General features: G+C 43.5%; 1 protein-coding gene across 1 annotated transcript; it reads left to right on the top strand.

Moving 5' to 3' along the window:
* The first annotated feature begins 8,570 nt into the window (after positions 1-8,570).
* On the top strand, positions 8,571-12,107 carry LOC133447376 (kelch-like protein 10). Its single transcript, XM_061726048.1, has 5 exons — positions 8,571-8,716; positions 9,552-10,035; positions 10,589-11,158; positions 11,507-11,656; positions 11,775-12,107. Exons 1-5 carry the CDS (start codon positions 8,571-8,573, stop codon positions 12,105-12,107), a joined length of 1,683 nt encoding a protein of 560 aa, XP_061582032.1.
* The last annotated feature ends 9,556 nt before the right edge of the window (positions 12,108-21,663 follow it).

The following is a 21,663-nucleotide window of genomic DNA, read 5'->3' as shown; positions in this document are numbered from 1 at the left end:
TCGGGTTGCATGAGATACGCCCCCTGGTTTCATATTTCAAATCTGTTCATAATTTTTATTAATATTCATATGTACTGAGGGGTATTTCATATACAATATTAGCATTTTAGCTCAATAGCTTCCAGGTAATTTGGTCAATTGATTCAAAATCAGTGTTGGATCATAGTACCACTCTGGCTGCATGAGATACGCCTATTGATTTTTAATTTCAAATCTTTTCATAATTTTTATTAATTTTTATATGGAAATATTAGCATTTTAGCTCAATAGCTTCCAGGTAATTTGGTCAATTGGCTCAAAATCAGCGTTGGATCATAGTACTACTCGGGGTGCATGAGATACGCCCCCTGGTTTCATATTTCAAATCTCGTCATAATTTATATTAATATTCATATGTATAGAGGCATATTTCATATACAATATTAGCCTTTTAGCTCAATAGCTTCAAGGTAACTTCGTTAATTGACTCAAAATCAGTGTTGGATCATAGTACTACTCGGGTTGCATGAGATACGCCTCTTGATTTTTAATTTCAAATCTTTTCATAATTTGTATTAATTTTTATATGGAAATATTAGCATTTTAGCTCAATAGCTTCCAGGTAATTTGGTCAATTGGCTCAAACTCAGTGTTGGATCATAGTACCACTCGGGTTGCATGAGATACGCCCCCTGGTTTCATATTTCAAATCTGTTCATCATTTTTATTAATATTCATATGTATTGAGGGGTATTTCATATACAATATTATCATTTTAGCGCAATAGCTTCCAGGTAATTTGGTCAATTGATTCAAAATCAGTGTTGGATCATAGTACTACTCGGGTTGCATGAGATACGCCTCTTCATTTTTAATTTAAAATCTTTTCATAATTTTTATTAATTTTTATATGGAAATATTATCATTTTAGCTCAATAGCTTCCAGGTAATTTGGTCATTTGGCTCAAAATCAGTGTTGGATCATAGTACTACTCGGGTTGCATGAGATACGCCCCCTGGTTTCATATTTCAAATCTGTTCATAATTTTTATTAATATTCATATGTACTGAGGGGTATTTCATATACAATATTAGCATTTTAGCTCAATAGCTTCCAGGTAATTTGGTCAATTGATTCAAAATCAGTGTTGGATCATAGTACTACTCGGGTTGCATGAGATACGCCTCTTGATTTTTAATTTCAAATCTTTTCATAATTTTTATTAATTTTTATATGGAAATATTAGCATTTTAGCTCAATAGCTTCCAGGTAACTTGGTTAATTGACTCAAAATCAGTGTTGGATCATAGTACTCCTCAGGTTGCATGAGATACGCCTCTTGATTTTTAATTTCAAATCTTTACATAATTTTTATTAATTTTTATATGGAAATATTAGCATTTTAGCTCAATAGCTTCCAGGTAATTTGGTCAATTGGCTCAAACTCAGTGTTGGATCATAGTACCTCTTGGGTTGCATGAGATACGCCCCTGGTTTCATATTTCAAATCTGTTCATAATTTGTATTAATATTCATATGTATTGGGGGGATTTCATATACAATATTAGCATTTTAGCTCAATAGCTTCCAGGTAATTTGGTCAATTGATTCAAAATCAGTGTTGGATCATAGTACCACTCTGGCTGCATGAGATACGCCTCTTGATTTTTAATTTCAAATCTTTTCATATTTTTTTATAAATTTTTATATGGAAATAATATCATTTTAGCTCAATAGCTTCCAGGTCATGTGATCAATTGGCTCAAAATCAGTGTTGGATGGGAGTACTACTCGGGTTGCATGAGATACGCCCCCTGGTTTCATATTTCAAATCTGTTCATAATTTTTATTAATATTCATATGTATTGAGGGGTATTTCATATACAATATTAGCCTTTTAGCTCAATAGCTTCCAGGTAATTTGGTCAATTGACTCAAAATCAGTGTTGGATCATAGTACTACTCGGGTTGCATCAGATACGCCTCTTGATCTTTAATTTCAAATCTCTTCATAATTTATATTAATATTCATATGTATAGAGGCATATTTCATATACAATATTAGCCTTTTAGCTCAATAGCTTCCAGGTAATTTGGTTAATCGACTCAAAATCAGTGTTGGATCATAGTACTACTCGGGTTACATGAGATACGCCTCTTGATTTTTAATTTCAAATCTTTTCATATTTTTTATTAATTTTTATATGGAAATATTAGCATTTTAGCTCAATAGCTTCCAGGTAATTTGGTCAATTGACTCAAAATCAGTGTTGGATCATAGTACTACTCAGGTTGCATGAGATACGCCTCTTGATTTTTAATTTCAAATCTTTTCATAATTTTTATACATTTTTATATGGAAATATTAGCATTTTAGCTCAATAGCTTCCAGGTAATTTGGTCAATTGGCTCAAAATCAGTGTTGGATCATAGTACTACTCGGGTTGCATGAGATACGCCCCCTGGTTTCATATTTCAAATCTGTTCATAATTTTTATTAATATTCATATGTATTGAGGGGTATTTCATATACAATATTAGCCTTTTAGCTCAATAGCTTCCAGGTAATTTGGTTAATTGACTCAAAATCAGTGTTGGATCATAGTACTACTCGGGTTGCATGAGATACGCCTCTTGATTTTTAATTTCAAATCTTTACATAATTTTTATTAATTTTTATATGGAAATATTAGCATTTTAGCTCAATAGCTTCCAGGTAATTTGGTCATTTGGCTCAAAATCAGTGTTGGATCATGTACTACTCGGGTTGCATGAGATACGCCCCTCTGGTTTCATATTTCAAATCTGTTCATAATTTTTATTAATATTCATATGTATTGAGGGGTATTTCATATACAATATTAGCATTTTAGCTCAATAGCTTCCAGGTAATTTGGTCAATTGATTCAAAATCAGTGTTGGATCATAGTACCACTCTGGCTGCATGAGATACGCCTCTTGATCTTTAATTTCAAATCTTTTCATAATTTTTATTAATTTTTATATGGAACTAATATCATTTTAGCTCAATAGCTTCCAGGTCATGTGATCAATTGACTCAAAATCAGTGTTGGATCATAGTACTACTCTGGCTGCATAAGATACGCCTCTTTTTTTTTATTTCAAATATGTTCATAATTTTTGTATACATTATAATACTTAATAAATATAGCTTGTTAGCTCCTAATCAATTCTAAACACAGTATCTAGGCTTATATCTCACATCTCATTTTGAAAACATGAAGTCAGGACAGCTTCAGCCCTTTTCTGCGTGCCTGTGTTTACTGTAAAGTCTGTAATACGTGCGCATTTGAAATGTTCGCTCAGAGCCGCTCAGAGCCGCCCTGGACCCATGAGAGGTTTACCCAGAGCGCAGAGCCGCCCTGGGCAGGTTTACCCAGAGCGAATGTCTGTCGAATATCCAACGAATATCCAACGTAAAACTAACTTCACCGCGGTTCCAGTTTCAATCTGGATGGGCTAAAAATCGGATATTTGCCTGCAGTCTGAACGCGACCTTAGTTCTGTTTAGTTCAATTCTTTTTTCTATTTTAGCGCTATTTGTGCTAGAGATCAAGAGTTTACGGAAGAGACAGTGGACTGGACAGTGGTACATGGACCATGTGTATGTTTAATGTTGGAATCCGTACAATTTTCCCATGTTAATAACAACTCAATGAGTATCAAATCATAATCCACAAAGGCATCATGGAAAATCCCCTCATCATGGACAATCGGCCTCGACCACCACACAGCCCCATCTTCTGACAGAGAAGTAGCTTCAGTGACTGGCTGTTGTCACCATCCTGCTCCACAAACAGACTGAAGAAAACATTCCTCACTGTTCTGTGCTGAACTACGCACTGCAAACCATACACCCTACCTTGTTTATTCCTGGACTTTTTCATTGGGTATTTTACTATTATTACTAATATCCATTACATGCCTTTCTTGTCATGGTTTGGTTTTTTTAAGGACCCAAGTGCAGGAGACAGAGGGAGGCTGGAGTTCTCAAAAACAAGGGTTTTAATCCAAAAAAGGCAAAAGCAAAGCGCTGCAGAGCAGGATTAACCAAAAAACAGGAACAGGGAAAAACGACAGGGAGACATGGAGGAGAGAACAGTACGGACCGACAGGGAACCAAGGAATGACAAGACAAGATATACTGAAGGGATAACGAGACACAGGTTCAGACACAATCAGGGCAGATGGGACACAGGCGGGGCAAGACAGAACTGAAAGTTACAAACACTGGGGGGGGAAGTGTCAAACCCTGAAAGAACCCCCCCCCCCTCAAGGGACAGATCCCAGATGTCCCCAGAGTCCTAACCATCGGCGTCGCCAGACAGATTTTACTGGGGCACGTGCCCCAGTATTGATCTGCAGTGCCCCAGTAAAAATTTCACCAGTAAAAAATGAATTTTGGAGTTTTAACTCCACATAGAATACACCAGTGTTGTGCATTCAAATGAACGAATAATCCTTCTCATTTCACCAGCGGGCGGCGCGCATATTTAAAATGCTCGACGAGCCCGGTGCAGTCTTTACGAATGAAGGCTGATTTATGGTTCCGCGTTAGACCAACGCGGAACCTACGGCGTAGGATACGCGGCGTGCGGACCGTATGGTTCGCGTCGCCGCGTACCTTACGCTGTAGTCCGCGCCGTCGATTTAACGCGGAACCATAAATCAGCCTTGACCAGTGAAGAGAGAGACGTTGCAGACGCAGCGTCAGCGAGCCGTCAGATGATGATCCGCTTGTCATTATCTGCAGTACTCGAGTTGAAGGGGGATGAGGGGGGGTGGCATCCCCCCTGAAATAAAAACAGTAAAAATCACCCCCCCTGTAAAACTGCCACCCCCCCTTTCCATCCCTTATGTCATTTCATCAATGAATGTGGTTTTACTGCTATTTCAACATTTAGAGTCATCACCATAAAAATAACACCATAAAAATAACTTATTTGACAATTTTCACCTGTTTCAAGTAAATTTTCACTTGAAATAAGTAGAAAAATCTGCCAGTGGGACAAGATTTATCTTCTTATTACAAGCATAAAAAATATTGTTCCCAGGCAGATTTTTCTACTTATTTCAAGTGAAAATCTACTTGAAACAGGTGAAAATTGTTGTTTTTTTCCAGTGATGAGTCTTGTTTTAAGTGTAATAAGATTTTTTACTGAAATGAGAAATTTTAACTAGAAATAGAACAAATCATATTCTTATTTTGAGTTTTTGCAGTGCTCCATTATTACTTATCCTGTGAAGGACAGAGTCATATTGATAAGTTCAGAAAACTGTTTTTTATTTTTGTGTTTTGATGTATTTGATGTAAGCCCAGTGGATATTTAAAGCTTACAGAAGGCTGCATTGAACTGCTGCTATGTCATTCCTGCAGGTGTTTTGGTCAGTGCTATTATTTGTAATATATTATATTATTTGTAATGAGCAAAAATTATCTGTCCCCATATGATAAAATCCACCATCCCCCCTGATTTTTTTTTACAACTCGAGTACTGATTATCTGCGGGAATTTTACACATCGTCTCCCAAAGAGTCTGACGGTAGGAAACTAACCTTTCTGTGAAGATTATGTCTGAGAAAACAAGTCTGAACGTCTGCCTCGTCAACTTCACATTTGAAACGTCATGTGGAATTAAAGCATCAGTCCAGTGGGAGAAAATATCTGCAAGTCCTTGACAATCAAAAAAGTTCCCAGAAAGACCAAGAGGTCTGATTTCCCAGTAACAGGTAGACAAATTGATAATGCACTACAATGTTGGAGATTTACAGCCTCTGAATAAAGTTGAAACGCCACTAGGACAATACATGATTGTATTCAGCAGGGGTCTCCAACCCTGTCCTGCATGTTCTACATGTTTCCTGCATCATCACACCTGATTCTAATTAATGGTCCTAATTAGCTCGTCATCAAGGTCTTGACACTTCTGTTGATGACACAGTTACTTGTATCATGGTGTGCTGAAGCAGGGAAACATCTAAAACATGCAGGACAGGGTTGCCTCGAGGACCAGGGTTGGGAAACACTGATTTAAAGCACCATTTCAGCTTTTTTATTATAAATAAGTGCTAAGAAATTTTTAGCTCGTGCGCTCCGCGCACTCGCATGAATTCTCTGTGCCCCAGCACAGTCTTAAGTCTAGTGACGCCCCTGGTCCTAACCCAGGGTGGGCGGAGGGTGCCTGGAGGAGGGCCCAGGCCACACACGGCCAAAGCTCCAGGGGCCGACCTCGGGACCGAGCAGACCAGCGAGAGAGCTCGGGGGGGCGTCCCCGAGGCCTAGGCCTTGGCGGGGGGCGTGACGGGGATTCCTGGCGGGGCTCTGAGACTGGACGGGACTCGGGAACCTGACGGGGCTCGAGAACCTGACGGGGCTCTGGGACCGCCTCGGGAACCTGACGGGGCTGCGGGACCGCCTCGGGAACAGAGGGCTGCGGGACCGCCTCGGGAACAGAGGGCTGCGGGACCGCCTCGGGAACAGAGGGCTGCGGGACCGCCTCAGGAACAGAGGGCTGCGGGACCGCCTCAGGAACAGAGGACTGCGGAACCGCCTCAGGATCCGGAGTCGGGGCTGATAGGAGGCGGGGAGCCGGAACAGGGGCTGACAGGATGCGGGGAGCCGGAACAGGGGCTGACAGGATGCGGGGAGCCGGAACAGGGGCTGACAGGATGCAGGGAGCCGGAACAGGGGCTGACAGGATGCGGGGAGCCGGAACAGGGGCTGACAGGATGCGGGGAGCAGAGGATCCCCGGAGCTGCCCGAGTGGAGACCCGGGTCCGTGGCGCTGGCTGCGGGGGTACCCGGGTCCGAGGTGCCGGCTGCGGGGGTATCCAGGTCCGGGGCGCTGGCCCCCCCTCAAGGGACAGATCCCAGATGTCCCCACAGTCCACATCCAGGGCGTGCTGGGGGGGGAACACGGGTCCTCGGAGCTGGCTGAGGGGGGGCACGGGTCCTCGGAGCTGGCTGAGGGGGGGCACGGGTCCTCGGAGCTGGCTGAGGGGGATCCGGACCCATCACCGGAGGAGGAACTCCAGCAGGAGCTGAGGCGTCCAGGACCACCGCTGGAGCCAGAACAGGGGGCGATGCGTCGAGGACCACCGCTGGAGCCGGAACAGGGGGCGATGCGTCCAGGACCACCGCTGGAGCAGGAACAGGCTGGGGCTGGCGCTGACGCCGTCGCTTCCCCTGGGGCTGAGAACCCCCGGGCCCGCCTCGAGCCAGGCGTGTTCCCCAGAAGGGGGAAACAGGCTGGGATGCGTCCAGGACCACCTCGGGAACAGGAAGAGGTGCGTCCAGGGCCCCCACCGGAACAGGCTGGGGCTGGGGCTGACGCCGTCGCTTCCCCTGGGCCTGCAGGCTCCTGGGCCCACCCAGAGCCAGGCGTGTTCCCCAAAAGGGGTCCCAATACTCCTCCTGGCGCAGAAACTCCATAAGGGTGAGGTAGTCTCCCGCTGGGTCCACCTGGTCGGTCCGTTCTGGTTTGGTTTTTTAAGGACCCAAGTGCAGGAGACAGAGGGAGGCAGGAGACAGGAGTTCTCAAAAACAAAAAGGGTTTTAATCCAAAAAGGCAAAGCAAAGCGCTGCAGAGCAGGATAAATACAAAAAACCAGGATCAGGACAAAAACCACGAGGAGACATGGAGGAGAGAACAGTACGGACCGACAGGGAGCTAAGGAATGACAAGACAAGATATACTGAAGGGATAAGGAGACATGACGAGACACAGGTGCAGACACAATCAGGGCAGATGGGACACAGGCGGGGCAAGACAGAAACTGAAAGTTACAAACTGGGGGGAAGTGTCAAACCCTGATATTTCTATCTTGAGTTTTGAATATTGCTTGAATTTTTAAATTCCTCTTTTGTACCTACCATCTATCTTTCATGTGTAAAGCAATAATGTTATTATTGCTTAGAATATTTCAGCAAAACTGAGCATTAAAGGTTTGGCTGACAGAAGGTCAAATAAGTATTTATAATAGTCACATTTACTTTACATGAATCCACATTTATTAAAAACATCATGAAAGTTTTACAAATGAGAAGGGTCACATAAATCTCATTAGCCTCCCAACCTGGAAGTCTAACAGTCTAAAGATAATAATCTTATCAACAAGGCCAAATATGTGCCAGAGCTGGTAACACTGAGTTGAAAATACCATAAAAGAGGCAGGTGTTTTGATGCTAATATATATTATAACTTGAATTAAACAAAAATAAATCAGGGTTCCTTTACTTGTGTTTGACATGTAATTCATCTAAGGATGTTTTGTTACTGAACTGAACTGTTTGTAAAAGCACTGATTTTTAAACACATTTCTTTAAAACATGACACAATAACATAATGATGTGATATCATTACTGTGAAAAACAAATGAAGCAAAAGGTAACTTTTCCATTTTAATGTAAACTAAATGTCTTTGTTGTCACTCACTGTGATGAAATAAAGGTCCATTCCGGAATACTGAGCTGATAAATAGCAGCACGTTCACAGTTCTGCCTTCATTTTAACAAACTGATACAAACCATAAACATTTCACAAAGGTTCTCAGATTATCAAAGTTTAAGATGAATAAAGAAGAGAAAACTTCAGACAACTCTGTGTACAATGAGCTCCGTCTGACGGGGGAACATTGTGACGCCGTCATCAAGGTTGAGGATGTTGAATTTCAAGTCCATAAAGTCATCCTGTGCAACTGTACCCCATATTTTCGGTGAGTTGATGATATAATTATAGCTTTAATTTATTTAAAGATCTGAATCAAAGAATTAACTCTCAGAAAGTAAAATTGAAAATACAAATTAAGATTTTTACTAAAGCAGGTATGTCAAATGTGATATTGACAACCTTGCACATTAAGCAAGTTTTATATTTCAAAGATATGGCAGATGATTTAAAACCAACGAGGTCTGTTTTTTCTCACAGTTACATGTTCCAGACAGAAGTTTAGATAAAAAAACATTTAACGGAACACTTTTCAAACAATTGTTCATATTTTCTTCCATGTAATCATATAGAAATCAATTCTGCACCACATATTTCTGTCAGCGACACATCAAGTAGTTATTACAAGCATTGCTTCTGATGCAGTACACACTGGTCAGTCTCAATATCAAAACCTTCAAAACCTAATTCTGTATACACCTCCCTTGGGGTGGAAAAAAATCTGATTATGGACAAGTAAATTGAAATACAATTACATTCTTTAAAAGTAAAACATTGGTATATTTAGGAGCAAATGAAGTCCCAGTGGATACATTCTTATCAGATATCAGAATGAGTACTGTATTGTTAAGGATTTTTTGCTTTGTAAATACATGCAGGGTGGTTTCTGAAAGAAAAACAGTTAGGAAACCATTGGAGTAGTTTATATTCTCATGATTACGATACATAGTTGAGATATGGCAACACATAGCTTCTATTTAACATTTTAACTTATGGTGTCAAGTATTCAGCTGAAAAAATGTGACATTGATAGAGTGATTAAAGCATGATGTTGCATGATGACTGTTGCAGAAATACATCTCTCTACTGTGCTTTCATTTCAGAGCTCTCTTCAATCGCTGGTCTAACCGGGACAAGAAGATCTTTAACATTCCCAACGTGTCTCCTGACACAATGCAGCTCATCCTTGACCATGCTTACACCGGCTCTGTTTCTGTCACAGAGGACAACGTGCGGGAACTTCTGCTGGCTGCCGATCAGTTCAACATAGACGATGTCATACGTATTTGCTACAGTTTCATGGAGGAGCAAATGTGCCCTGAAAACTGTATTGGCATTTGGCAATTAACCAACACCTGCTTCTACCCCAAACTGCGCTCCAAGGCTTTTCACTACATCACTGAGCACTTTGAGGAGGTTGCAAGCTGTGAAGAGTTCCTGCAGATCCCCGTGGAGGAGCTCACTGATATCATTGAAAAAGACCAACTCATTGTAAAACAGGAGAGTTCTGTGTTTGAGGCCATCATTAGGTGGATTAACCATTTACCCAATGAACGAGAGAAACACATTGTTGCTCTCTTACCGAAGGTACAGTAGCTTGTATAAATATGTTTAGTTTAATTTTCATATTATCAGGCTTCAAATGATGGTGTTGTGCTGACAGCTGTATAATTAACACTGCAAAGTAATTTTTATTGAACTGAACACAATCTAAAGTTTAATCCATCGAGTCTGATGAAGCCTTAATCTTCTCTAGTGTCACAACGACAGGCAGCTGGATCCTCTATCATAAACATTGAAAAACTGTTACAAAAACATAAAAAGGCGTCTTGGCTGCATTGTGAAATCTGAGTCTTTTTAGCTAGTCCATTGGCTATGACTAGCTGCTTTGTCTTTCATCAATCTTTTTTCCTTGAATCCTTTTTATCATTTACATATAACGTTATAAAGCAGTCACCTTAGGTCAAAAGCTCAACTTTACAAAAAAAGACATAATAGCTACAATTAAGTGTCTTGTGAATCTGATTTCACATTACTGTAAAAATAAAATATTATTAAATATTATTATTTGACATTAAGTGCTACAGTACAGTCCATGCAGTTTTATATTAATGGATTCTATCCTCTCATGTCTGTTTAGGTCCGACTGGCTATGGTGGATATGAAGTATTTTTTAATGAAAGTGATCACCAGTGAGGTGGTGAAGAGGAACCTTGACTACCAGTCCATGATCAGTGATGTTCCCAGACCCATACTTACCCGGCCTCGCATGCCAAGGTCCATTTTGCTGGCCATGGGGGGATGGAGTGTTGGACATCCAACCAACAGCATTGAGGCCTATGATATCCGGACTAACCGGTGCACAAATGTGCCAAACGATGCTGGGCGTCCTCGTGCCTATCACGGCACTGCGTTCCTCAATGGGTACGTGTACTTTATTGGGGGTTTTGACGGACGGAGCTATTTCAACAGTGTGTGCAGGTGGGACCCAACAACACACACGTGGCAGGAAGTGGCACCGATGTACTATCGCCGCTGCTACGTAAGTGTAACTGTACTAAATGGGTGCATATATGCTATTGGAGGCTACAATGGGCACACTCGGCTCAGAACTGCAGAGTACTACGAACCCCAGACCAACCAGTGGACTTGTATTGCACCGATGAACGAGCTGAGGAGTGACGCCAGCTGCACAACATTACACAACAAGGTGGGTGAACTGACAGAGACACAGGGAGTCATTGGAGTAGAAGTGAATGGAATTGAGTCTCCAACCACTGAAAACACAAAACTCTAAAGAAATGCTAGATGTTGAGAAAATCAAGGGGTTAATAAAAAAAATTGAATTACATAGTTCTTCATGTAAGGGTGCTTCGAAGACACATGCTGAATGTTAAAAATCCTAAACTATTAATATTATGTCTTACAAAGTTAGTTATATTTGACCAATGGAAAAAAGATTATTTTATTAAACCACATAACATTAAATCAAAGATTACACAGGAATACAAAACTCATAAAGGCTAAAATCACTTAATACTTCTTATTTTGTCTTCAGATCTATATTTGTGGTGGATTCAACGGGCGAAGGTGCCTGGAAACAGCTGAATACTACGATCCACAGACTATGCAGTGGACATTGATCTCACCAATGACTTGTCAGCGCAGTGGAGTTGGGGTGGTTGCGTGCGGAGATAAAGTCTATGCAGTAAGTTGAAAACCAGCAGACATTACCAAAAGACTTTTTTTATCCATTGTTAATCAGTCTCTTATAAAAGATGCAGAGAGCCAGATTTTAACCATAATATTCCAATTTACTCCAACAGGTTGGAGGGTTTGATGGTGACAACCGTCTCCGCACTGCTGAGTGCTACAACCCAGGAACCAACACTTGGAACAACGTTGCATCCATGATAATTCCCCGCAGCAACTTTGGCATCGAAGTCATGGAAGACCTGCTCTTTGTTGTTGGGGGTTTCAACGGCTTCAAGAACACCTGTAGTGTGGAGAAGTACAACAGAGAAACAGATGAGTGGCGCCAGGTCTTGAATATGGATGTCTCCCGGAGCGCCCTGAGCTGCTGCGTTGTGTTTGGACTCCCCAATATGGCTGATTATGTTCCCCCTCGTGACCCACGGAGTGACTCTGCCTCCACCTGAAACCAATGTGCCCAACTGTTACAGTCACCATCCCTATGGGCTGCCTTTACCTGGCTCTGGGAATGTTACAACATCCGCCATCATCCAACAGACTTGGCTGTAACATAAATTCATGAAATAAATGTTGTCATCATTAGCATTAATTCTGTCAATAACATTTTTCTAGACATTTCAACAGCTTATCAATGTGTTTTTGTGGAGCCTTATGCATGAAGAACATGGCCTGACCATATTTTGTGGCTGGACGACGCTCTGGTCAAGGTCTGGTTAGGTTAATGCACCACTTATGTGTAGAAGCAGAGCCGGATTAACGCAAAGGCGAACTAGGCATGTGCCTAGGGCCCGATTGACAGGGGAGGGGCCCAGACAGAGGGACAAAAAAAAAAAAAAAAAAAAAAAAGATTTTTTTTTTTTTTTTGTCCCTCTGTCTGGGCCCCTCCGCTGTCAATCGGGCCCTAGGCTGCACACATATTAATGGTTGATACCATGCCGGTAAAAACCTAAGGCATATATATGTGCATTATTACTATATTTAGTATACATACATATATATATACGCATACATACCGCCGCAAGGGGTGTGCGAACCGTGCGACCGCACGGGGCCTCGCGCCCCAAGGGGCCTCGCGCTATGGGTTTTTTTTTTTTTTTTTCAAAAACATTTTTTTTTCCTTTTTTCCCTTATAAATATCAACAGTCACGTTCCATTACAGACCTAAATGTGTACTAGTCTGTGCATATCAATAGATATATGTGCAATGATGTGCGTGTCTGTTGTTCAATACAACTGATCAGACCAAGCGCAGACACAAGCTGCTCTGATCCACGGGTGGACGGGTGGAGTTGGAACAAACTGTCACACAATGTCGAGAGAACGAGACAGATTCAGGAAATTTCCATCAGGAGATGAAAAAAGAAAAAAACTAAAGAAAATGGAAGAGTTTAATGCCTCTCTGAAAGGCTCGTTTGATAAATTTGTTACAAAAATCACCGATCCGACCGGGTCTCAAGCAGCCGTGGGGCCCCGCGTCGAGGCAAGCCAAATGATGATGAGGCAGCGGAAGGTATCCAGTATTTTGCTAATTGGAGAGTTAAAATTGCGCATAAAGACACCCAATCCGACCCGAAAAACCCCAAAATTTCGCGCATGCTCGCTACGCTCACGCGCAAGGGCCCCCCCCGGCCATTTCGCACAGGGCCTCGCAAATCTCCCAGACAGCTATACATACATATACACATACAGACATACATACTACAGCACACTTTGTCTTACTGCAAATTTTATTGGTCTTTGTAGATTTGACTTCTTATTTAACTATTCAATTTAATCAACACATTTAATTAAGATTTTCTGCAAAATGCAATAGCTTAAAACATTTGTCTTATTTTACTCTCTTTACATAGCAATGCTGACACCTATTGGTGATTTACTGGTACTAATACCTTAACAATGATACTCGCAATCGATAGGATAAGGATAATTTAATAGCATTTAATAGAGCGGTGTAATAACGTATAAATAAATAAATAAATAAATAGACTGTTTAATATACAACACATGACTTATTTTGGAATACAAAGAACCAACTTGACTATGGCTATGCTATGTAAAATGTGAATTAACTTTTATTAGTAACTTTGGTGAGTTTAAGATTTCAATTCATAAATAACATCGATGGAGGGGGGCCCAAAAATCACAGTCTGCCTAGTGTAGTCCATTTATTTAATCCGGCTCTGTTTAGAAGTAGGAAACGCTTGTGGTTTTTGCTAAAAATAATAATTTCACATCACTTACGCCAACTCCGCCGTCATGGCGGCAGCAAACAACATGGTTAAATACTCAAATTTACGTTAAATACTAGAAAACACGGTTAAATACTCGCCGTCGAAATACGGTTAAAAATCATCAAAACACCATTTAAACACTGTTAAAACAGCGTTAAACAACAGAATCCATCGATTCGCATTGTACAATATCCGTGGTGCTCCCATTAAAACCTCAATAAAACACTGCCAAAACAGCGTTAAAAAAATGCTTTTACAAACTGACAGTAATAAACAGTACCTTGCGCGACAAAAACTCATAATTTAGCCACTATAACAAAGAATAATATATAAATAATAATAATGTCATAATCCGTGTATATATCACGACCACGGATCCCATTGACTTCGCATAGTACTATATCCGTGGTGCTCCCATTAAAACCCCAATAAAACACTGCTAAAACAGCGTTAAAAACATGCTTTTACAAACTGACAGTAACAAACAGTACCTTGCGCGACAAAAACTCCTAATTTAGCCACTATAACAAAGAATAATATATAAATAATAATAATGTCAGAATCCGTGTATATATCAAGACAACAGAATCCATTGATTCGCATTATACAATATCCGGGGTGCTCCCATTAAAACCTAAATAAAACACTGCCAAAACAGCGTTAAAAACATGCTTTTACAAACTGACAGTAATAAACAGTACCTTGCGCGACAAAAACTCATAATTTAGCCACTATAACAAAGAATAATATATACATAATAATAATGTCATATTCTGTGTATATATCACGACAACGGATCCCATTGTATATGGGTATATGGGTATATGGGCATGGTATAATATCCGTGGTGCCCACACGGAATTATACCACTTTCCGTGTTGGTACCACGGAAAATAGTGGTGAGAGGTCGTGGGCATTTCACGGATTTTTGTGAGATCAGGTTGTATTAGTTTGTCCTTTATTCATCCTTCAGTGGGGAAATTCGCTTTGAGCTGCAGCAGTACACACAACACACACATGCAGCAAAAGAAGGATAAGAAAGTAAAAAATATATAATTACAAAATATAAACAGGATACAGTGGAATAAAAATAGGGCAGTACGAGAAAAAAATTATATATAATTATATATATATATAAAATGATATATATATATATATATATATATATATATATATATATATATATATATATATATATATATATATATATATATACAGGGCTGCACATAATTATTTTGGTCTGGTGCTCAGAGGAGCCCCTGGATATGTGACTTGGGCCTCCAAAAACGCGGTGACCCGTCTCGCCGGATCGATAAAAGAGGGATGCAGGAATAAGTTATAGGCAAAACGATATTTATTCACTTATAAAGATGAATGGCTCAATATGGTCCTTTACAAAGTTAATTTATTTCAATAATTCAACTAGAAAATGGTGTAAAAGTTAATTTATTTCAATAATTCAACTAGAATATGGTGTAAAAGTTAATTTATTTCAATAATTCAACTAGAATATGGTGTAAAAGTTAATCTATTTCAATAATTCAACTTAAAAGGTGAAACTAATATATTACCTAGTCTTATTACATGCAAAGCAAGATATGTTAAACCTTTATTTGTTATAATTTTGATGATGGAATTGTTTATTGATTTCATAAAATATTCTCTAATTTATTTTTTATTTGGGGTTTTCATAAACTGTGAGCCATAATTAGAGAGCAGCAGCTGGCGCAGGTAACTGCTGCACGCAGTGACGGACACTGGCTGATTTATGGGTCCGCGTTGCACCAACGCAGAGCTTACGGAGTAGGATACGCGGGAGCGCGAACGTACGGTGCGCGTCGCCGCGTAACATCATGCAGCCACTTCTCGGCGGAACACACGTTTTCTGTTTGATTCGGGTAGTGGTTCAGTTTGGCGTCTCTTTGTAGTTGGTGGTGGTGGAACGCCAAAATAATTACTTAATGGCGCTTGCTTCTTGGACATTTTGACGAGACTTGTCGGGGTCTAGGTTTGTTCAGTAAAACTGATCCTTACCTTTCTCCCTGCGCAACCCACCGCAGCAACGGACGCGCTGTGATTGGCCAGCCCAGTACCAACTTTGAGTGGCAGTTCTGGGGAAAAAGCTCTCCCAATAGATGTTTTAATATTAGTATTCTGGTCTGGCCACAACCAATAATATGAGCCCCAGCTGTTGGTATGCAAAAGCGCTTCGCAGCACAAGATTGGCAGCGCACTGTGGATTTTGACGGCGCATGCGCTCTGGCGGCCCACTTATGTGCAGCCCTGTATATATATATATATATATATATATATATATATATATATATATATATATATATATATATATATATATATATATATATATATATACATACACGAGGGAGGCGTCCAGGGGGCATCCTATACAGGTGCCCGAGCCACCTCAGCTGGCTCCTCTCGATGTGGAGGAGCAGCGGCTCTACTCCGAGCTCCTCCCGGGTGACAGAGCTCCTCACCCTATCTCTAAGGGAGCGCCCCGCCACACTGCGGAGGAAACTCATTTTGGCCGCTTGTATCCGGGATCCCGTTCTTTCGGTCATGACCCAGAGTTCATGACCATAGGTGAGGGTGGGAACGTAGATCGACCGGTAAACCGAGAGCTTTGCCTTTCGGCTCAGCTCCTTTTTCACCACGACGGACCAATACAATGACCGCATTACTGCGGCCGCCGCACCGATCCGCCTGTCGATCTCGCGCTCCGTTCTCCCCTCACTCGTGAACAAGACCCCAAGATACTTAAACTCCTCCACCTGAGGCAGGAACTCTCCCCCGACCTGGAGGGTGCAAGCCACCTTTTTCCGGTCGAGAACCATGGCCTCAGACTTAGAGGTGCTGATTCTCATCCCAGCTGCTTCACACTCGGCTGCAAACCACCCCAGTGCATGCTGAAGGTCCTGGCTCGAGGGAGCCAACAAGACCACATCATCTGCAAAAAGCAGAGATGAAATCAAGTGGCTCCCGAACCGTACCCCTCCGGCACTTGGCTGCGCCTAGAAATTCTGTCCATAAAAATATTGAACAGAACCGGTGACAAAGGGCAGCCCTGCCGGAGTCCAACACGCACCGGGAACAGGTCTGACTTACTGCCGGCAATGCGAACCAAGCTCCTGCTCCGGTCATACAGGGACCATACAGCCCTCAGCAGAGGGCCTCCGACCCCATACTCTCGGAGCACCCCCCACAGGATGCCACGTGGGACCCTGTCGAAAGCCTTCTCCAAGTCCACAAAACACATGTGGACTGGTTGGGCAAACTCCCATGCGCCCTCGAGCACCCTGCGGAGGGTGTAGAGCTGGTCCAGCGTTCCACGGCCAGGGCGAAAACCGCATTGTTCCTCTTGAATCTGAACTTCGACTATCGGCCGAATTCTCCTCTCCAGCACCCTGGAATAGACTTTCCCCAGGAGGCTGAGGAGTGTGATTCCCCGGTAGTTGGAACACACCCTCCGGTCCCCCTTTTTGAAGAGAGGGACCACCACCCCGGTCTGCCAGTCCAGAGGCACTGTCCCCGACTGCCACGCGATGCTGCAGAGGCGTGTCAGCCACGACAGCCCCGCAACATCCAGAGACTTGAGGTATTCAGGGCGGGTCTCATCCACCTTGCCACCCGCCTTGCCACTGAGGAGCTTCCGAACTACCTCAGTGACTTCAGCTTGGGTGATGAATGAATCAACCTCTGAATCCTCAGCCTCTGCTTCCTCGACGGAAGGCGTGTCAGTGGGATTGAGGAGATCCTCGAAGTATTCCTTCCACCGCCCGACGATGTCCCCAGTCGAGGTCAACAGCTCCCCTCCTCCACTGTAAACAGTGTTGGCAGAGCACTGCTTCCCCCTCCTGAGGCATCGGATGGTTTGCCAGAATTTCCTCGAGGCTGACCGGTAGTCCTCCTCCATGGCCTCCCCGAACTTTTCCCAGACCCCAGTTTTTGCTTCCGCGACCGCCCGGGCTGCAGTCCGCTTGGCCTGCCGGTACCTGTCAGCTGCCTCGGGAGTCCGCCGAGCTAGCCAGGCTCGGTAGGACTCCTTCTTCAGCTTGACGGCATCCCTTACTTCCGGTGTCCACCACCGGGTTCGGGGGTTGCCGCCGCGACAGGCGCCGGAGACCTTATGGCTGCAGCTCCGGACGGCCGCGTCAACAATGGAAGTGGAGAACATGGTCCATTCGGACTCAATGTCTCCGGCCTCCCTCGGAATCCGGTCAAAGCTCTCCCGGAGGTGGGAGTTGAAGACCTCCCTGACAGGGGAATCTGCCAGACGTTCCCAGCAGACCCTCACGATACGCTTGGGTCTTCCAGGTCTGACCAGCTTCCTCCCCTGCCAGCGGATCCAACTCACCACCAGGTGGTGATAAGTTGACAGCTCAGTCCCTCTCTTCACCCGAGTGTCCAAGACATACGGCCGGAGGTCAGATGAAACGACAACAAAGTCGATCATTGACCTCCGGCCTAGGGTGTCCTGGTGCCACGTGCACTGATGGACACCCTTATGCTCGAACATGGTGTTCGTTATGGACAGAGGCCGAAACGACAGTGAGAGACCTATCCCCGACCCGAAGGCGCAGGGAAGCAACCCTCTCGTTAAGTGGGGAGAACTCCAACACATGGCGGCTGAGCTGGGGAGCTATGAGCAAGCCCACACTAGCTCGCCGCCTCTCACCATGGGCAACTCCAGAGTGGAAGAGAGTCCCACCTCTCTCAAGGAGTTGGGATCCAGAGCCCAGGCTGTGCGTGGAGGTGAGCCCGACTATCTCTAGTCGATACCTCTCAGCCTCCCGCACAAGCTCAGGCTCCTTTCCCCCCAGCGAGGTGACATTCCATGTCCCTAAAGCCTGAACATATATATATATATATATATATATATATATATATATATATATATATATATATATATATATATATATATATATATATATATATATGTATATATACACAGCTGAGCCTCCTACCGCCGACTGCCACGGACTTGTCGACCGGAGGTAATGGACCGACGTTAAGCGCGGCTTATGGCTCCTCCATCACCACTTTCGAGACCCGGTCAGAGACTGTATGCTTCCACGGGCGCCGGTTTGAAATTGACTTTGTCATCGTTGCAAGTGGACGTTGCAAACCGCCGATTGATCGATGCAGTGACGTTTATGACTTTCCCGTGTGAGACTGGGGGATCTGGGCCGCTAGCACACGCTACCTTTTTAGCAGCAGGTAACGTGTTCCAACGTCTGCTGGCTGATTTCCCACGTCTTTTCCACCGCGACAACCAGGCACGGCATTGAGCATTACATCACCACCACAGGGCCACCGGTTTTTGCGCGTGCTCGTCGTTTAGACACACAGAAGTTAGCCATTGCTAAAGAGGAGTTTGCCTCTATGGAGCGATTAGGCATAGTTAGACGCTCCAAGATCCCCTTGGCCTCACCACTTCACATGGTGCCGATTGCCTGTCACGGGCGCTTATGTGCCTGGTACATCTGGGAGTTGATTTTTCTGCCATGGCTGCTGACCAGGCCGATGACCAGGACATCGCGACTCTTAAGTCTGCTGGTCCAGCCCTTCTCTGCGACATCTCCACTGGTCGGCCCCGTCCGGTGGTCCCAGTTTCCTGGCACCGATAGGTTTTCGACTCAGTACACTCCCTCTCACACCCTGGCATTCAGGCGTCGGTGAAACTGGTTGGGGCCAAGTTCGTCTGGCCCGGCCTTCGCAGGGAGGTTAAAGAGTAGGTATAGCATGCCAGCGGGCCACCAGCACACAAAGGCACCCCTGGAACCGTTCCCGATTCCAGCCAGGCGGTTTGACCATGTCCACATCGACCTTGTGGGCCCTCTTCCCCCATCCTCTTCCCCCATCGCAGGGTTACACCTCCTCACCATGGTGGACCGTACCACCAGGTGGCCCGAGGCAGTGCCCCTGTCCTCAACAGGATCAAAAGATGTGCCGCGTGTTTTCCTGGGTGCCTGGGTCTCACGGTTTGGTGTCCCGTCTGACGTCACGTCTGACAGAGGCCCCCAGTTTGTTTCAGAACTTGTCGTCGTTGGCACGAGCTTTGGGAGTGCAGGTACACCGTACCACAGCATACCACCCACAAGCTAATGGCCTTTGTGAACGTTTTCACAGGTCCCTCAAAGCAGCGCTGCGTGCTGCGCTCTCTGATGGTAACTGGGTGGACCGCTTATCGTGGGTCATGCTCGGGTTGCGCACAGCCCCGAAGGAAGATTTGAATGCATCGCCCGCAGAGCTCGTGTTCGGTCAGCCGCTTCGTGTGCCAGGAGAATTTTTGCCTGAAAGTTCAGCTCCGCAAACTCACCCAGCAAGCAGTTCCTTCGCATCGAATAGTTTTTTGACCTCGGGGCCCATTCACCACTGTTTTCCGCGAGCATTCATCCCATCGGAGCTCAAGTCAGCTCGGTTTGTCTTCGTGCGGCATGATGCTCATCGTTCTCCTCTACAGCCTCCATACGATGGTCCCTTTAGAGTCCTCGAGAGGGGCCTTAAGGTTTTTCTTCTAGATCTAGGTAGCCGCAAAGAGCACGTTGCACTAGATAGACTGAAACCCGCACACACGGTAGCGGATGAAGTTGTGGTCCCAGCCCAGGTCCCCCGTCGCGGACGTCCTCCTCTGAGGCCCCCTGCTCAAAGGATGGACTTTCTAGTTTACCACCTAACACTGTTGTTTTTTCCCCTCAGTGTCGTACTCACAGTGATGCTCCTGTGTTACAGGAAGGACTGTGCAGCCGTTATGGTCGGCTGATTAAGCCACCAGTGAGGGACTGATGGGCCCTTCCAGGACAACCTTCTGGGTGTTCGGTGCGGCCTGTGTGGCGGACACAATTACAGACCTCGCACCCATCAGGATTGTATGGGAAGGGGGAGTGGTTACGGGGAGATTTATGGTTGCTAGGTCGCTGAGCCGTACGTCAACGTCGCCGCCATATTGGATATGGCAAGACTGCGCTGTAAACTAATACAAGTAAATGGACTTATTCTCATCAAGCGCCTTTCTACAAAGAAATTTACATTTTACGTCTCATTTATTCATTCACACACGCAATAATATACTTGGGAAACAGTTAGGCACCAAATATAATATATTTAATTTTCTGAGATGGCAAAAATAAGAACTTTATTGATCCCACATAGGAGTCATTCATGTTATATCAGCTATAGAGAACAAGGTAGTGCTGAAAAACAATACATATCCCCCCTCACAAAAATAAGAAACATAGAGAAACATATTTTCTAATCAACAAAGCATATTTTACATAAACATATTTTAAATGTTTCAAGTAACAAAATAACATATTTGATATTGATATTTTGAAAAATGGTTTAAATGTTATTTTATTGTCTGAAAAATGGTTCAAATACGTTATTTTGTTATTTGAAAAATGTAAAATTTGTTTTATTGATCCTGTGTGGGATCAATAAAGTTCTTATTTTTGTCATCTGATAAAATTAAATATATTATATTTGGTGTCTAACTGTTTCCCAAGTATATTAGTGCGTGTGTGAATGAATAAATGAGACGTACTGTAAAACGTAAATTTCTTTGTAGAAAGGCGCTTATGAAAATAAGTCCATTTACTTGTATTAGTTTACAGCACAGACTTGCCACAACCAATATGGCGGCGTCGTTGACGTATCGCAGCAGCAGGCAAAACCACTCGATGTGGTGTCTACGTATATATGTTTATGCAGACCAGCACAACAAACTACAAGAACGATGGACAACAATGAAATG

Source organism: Cololabis saira, chromosome 7 (assembly GCF_033807715.1).
Source record: "Cololabis saira isolate AMF1-May2022 chromosome 7, fColSai1.1, whole genome shotgun sequence".
In the NCBI taxonomy this organism is placed as follows: domain Eukaryota; kingdom Metazoa; phylum Chordata; class Actinopteri; order Beloniformes; family Belonidae; genus Cololabis; species Cololabis saira.
Note: the sequence above shows the minus strand (reverse complement) of the source record. Positions and strands in the feature narration are given on the sequence as shown.

Excerpts from the sequence above, each read along its gene's own strand:
- LOC133447376 (XM_061726048.1), top strand. The coding sequence starts at position 8,571 with ATGAATAAAGAAGAGAAAACTTCAGACAACTCTGTGTACAATGAGCTC. Across the intron at positions 8,717-9,551 it reads AACTGTACCCCATATTTTCG|AGCTCTCTTCAATCGCTGGT; the intron begins GTGAGTTGATGA and ends CTTTCATTTCAG. Across the intron at positions 11,657-11,774 it reads GCGGAGATAAAGTCTATGCA|GTTGGAGGGTTTGATGGTGA; the intron begins GTAAGTTGAAAA and ends TTACTCCAACAG.